The 2,516-nt window shown below is 63.6% G+C and overlaps 1 protein-coding gene across 1 annotated transcript in view; it reads right to left on the bottom strand.

The window, feature by feature from the left end:
* Positions 1-2,516, bottom strand: part of PLCD4 (phospholipase C, delta 4) — a 7,341-nt gene that overhangs the window by 3,153 nt on the left and 1,672 nt on the right. The window contains exons 4-7 of the mRNA XM_009324859.1: positions 2,068-2,299; positions 1,480-1,681; positions 1,012-1,156; positions 381-533 (exon numbers count right to left, since the gene is read on the bottom strand). Coding sequence (XP_009323134.1) covers positions 381-533; positions 1,012-1,156; positions 1,480-1,681; positions 2,068-2,299 — 732 coding nt within the window. The remainder of the gene's footprint in view (positions 1-380; positions 534-1,011; positions 1,157-1,479; positions 1,682-2,067; positions 2,300-2,516) is intronic.

The raw sequence follows: 2,516 nt of genomic DNA, 5'->3' as shown, positions 1-2,516 counted from the left end.
CTTCAGCTCCTGCGGGGTTGTGGATGGAGAGGTAGGCGCCCCGGGGTGCCCATCTCCTCCATGGGACCTGTTGTCCCCTGGGACCCCGCACTGCTGGGGGCCAGCACCACCAGCTCCCTGCAACACCGAGGAGGGGATAGGGTAGGAGGGCTCTACCCTGCTGTTGCTCTGGCTCTGCAGGGCACAGGGAGACAACCTTGGGGACAGCTTTGAGACCCCTGTGAATGTGATGACATAGTGTCCCCAGGGTCCCCAAGTGCTCCAGCAGAGCAGGATGATGCTGGGACAGGGATGGCCTTTCCTCTGGACAGCAGAGCCACCTCCTCACCCCAATCTCAGGCAGGACAGTGATGTCCAGCATGGCCACGCTCTGTCCCTACCTCTGGGGATGGGAGCTGGGTGGGGACGCGCCCATCGGTGGTGGCAGTGAGGAGCTGCTCCCCCAGGATGGCCTTGAGCTGCTGGGCCAGGACCTCCTGCTGCTCCATGCTGCAGTGATTCTCCAGGGACAGGATCACTGGGTAGTCCGAGGTCTGGGGAGCAACGTGCACAAGTGGAGATCAGCCTCAGTGGAGTTGAGGAGCTCTCACAAGGGCTTCGCCCAGGCGTGATCAGCGCCAGGACGGAGCCCCTTGTGTGTGCTGGTATCCCCCTGACACCTTCATACCCCTCCAATCCCCCAGCATGCCCCATATCCCATCTCTCTCCCACATCCCCCAGGCCCCATTTCACCACTGCACCCCCAGCAGACCATGTCTGCATGAGCCCCTGTCCCCTGGCACGGCACGGCGCAGGGCTGTAGGTCAGACCCCCCCCAGTGCTGTCCCCCAGGAAGGGACACAGCCACCCTCCTCGCCCGCAGTGGGGTCAGTCCTGCTGCAGCACCAGGCGTGTGAGCCCCAGCACAGCTCCCCCTCCAGAGACCCATCACTGCCCCAAACTGCAGCCATGTCCCCCTGCACCTGCTGAGGGCCACCCACGACACCCAGCACCCGGGGAAGAGTGACCTACCTTGAAGGCGTACTTCCCCAGGGTGCTCACCACCTCCCGGAAGGGGATCTTGGAGGTGAAGGTGTGGCCGTGGTACACCATGGGCTCCCCGTTCGGCCCGTCCCAGCAATCCACCTCCAGGCACCGGCAGCCCCGTTTCAGAGCCCTACGGGTGGGTCGTCACCCCTGGGACCCCACACCCGGCCAGGGCACCAGCCCCCTGCCCTCCCTTCTGGCTGTGGGTGTCAGGACCAGGGGACAACTGCCAAGGGTGGAGATGCTGCTGCATGCAGGGCCTTAAGAGCTGGGCTCAGCATCCCCAAAACGGACTCCCTTGCTGGGCACCACATGGCACGGCCACAGGGGTGTTGGACCAGGAGGGGGCAAAGGAGCTTCTCCTCTTGGTGGGTTTGCTCCATGGAGCTGCCCAGGGCACGGCACTGGGGCAGGAGGGTGTTGGGGACAGCCAGGAGGGAGCAGCCCCTTTACCTGATGTAGCCCTCGATGCTGCTCTGGCCCCGGATCTGGTCCTCTATCAGGTAGGTGTTGTGGGAGGAGGAGATGAAGTAGTGGCAGAGGGGCTGGCTCATGTCCTGCCACAGCGCCTGGTGCCGGGGGTTGAAGATGGAGCCCTCCGGGGAGCAGAGGTACATGAGGAACCCATCAGCACTCAGCGCGTGGCGAGCCCGGGCTGCAGGCAGAGGGGGAGGCTTAGCAACAGCCAGGGACCCGGAGGGGACAGAATCAGGACAAACGGGGCTGCTGGCGTCTCCTGGCATCCCCAACCTGGTGGGCATGGCTGCTGCCAGAGGCTGGGGCACAGGGAGAGACGTCCCAGGGCAGTAGCCGTGAGAAGGTGGGCAGGGACCCCAAAGCTGGAGCTCGCACCCCATGGCTGGTCAACCTTCTACACAAAAAGAAACAAGGAATGGACCAAAAAAAGGGGGAACTGCATCCAGATCACACCATGGTGAGCCTTTCCCCTGTCCCCCCCCCCCGCAGCAGGATGGGGCTGTGGGTCTCAGCCCCCTCCTTCCCCCTGTGCAGAGCACAGCCGATGTCCGGGCTGGCTCTCACCTGTCTCCGATGGTTCGTACTTGTCGATGAGTTCCATGGCCAGCTCCTCTGTGCCCTCGTCCTCCAGCTGCTCCTGCCGCAGGAAATCCACCAGCTCCAGCAGCGTCAGCTTCTTCCCATCCTCAGAGAAGTCCTGGAAGAGGCTCAGCACCTCCTCACGCTGCGTGAGGGCCTTGTAGAAGAGCACGAACTCCTCCCCTTCCAGCGTCCCTGACTCCGACTTGTCAGCAGCCTGCAAGGGAGCTCACTCAGCACCCAGCTGGGGCAAAATGGGGTGTCCTGGCCACCCCATGGGGCTGTGGGGGGATTCGCCCACCCCCAGCGGAGTGCACAGAGCCTCCACGCCAGCGGCAGTGGTAGGCATCGATCAATGCATGAATGGATGGATAGATGGATGGATTAGCAGATGGAGGGCTGGTTGGGTGGACTGATAGATGGAGGGTTCATGG

Source organism: Pygoscelis adeliae, unplaced genomic scaffold, assembly GCF_000699105.1.
Source record: "Pygoscelis adeliae isolate BGI_AS28 unplaced genomic scaffold, ASM69910v1 Scaffold346, whole genome shotgun sequence".
Lineage (NCBI taxonomy): Eukaryota > Metazoa > Chordata > Aves > Sphenisciformes > Spheniscidae > Pygoscelis > Pygoscelis adeliae.
The sequence above is the reverse complement of the archived record's forward strand: the minus strand, read 5'-3'. Positions and strand labels throughout refer to the sequence as shown.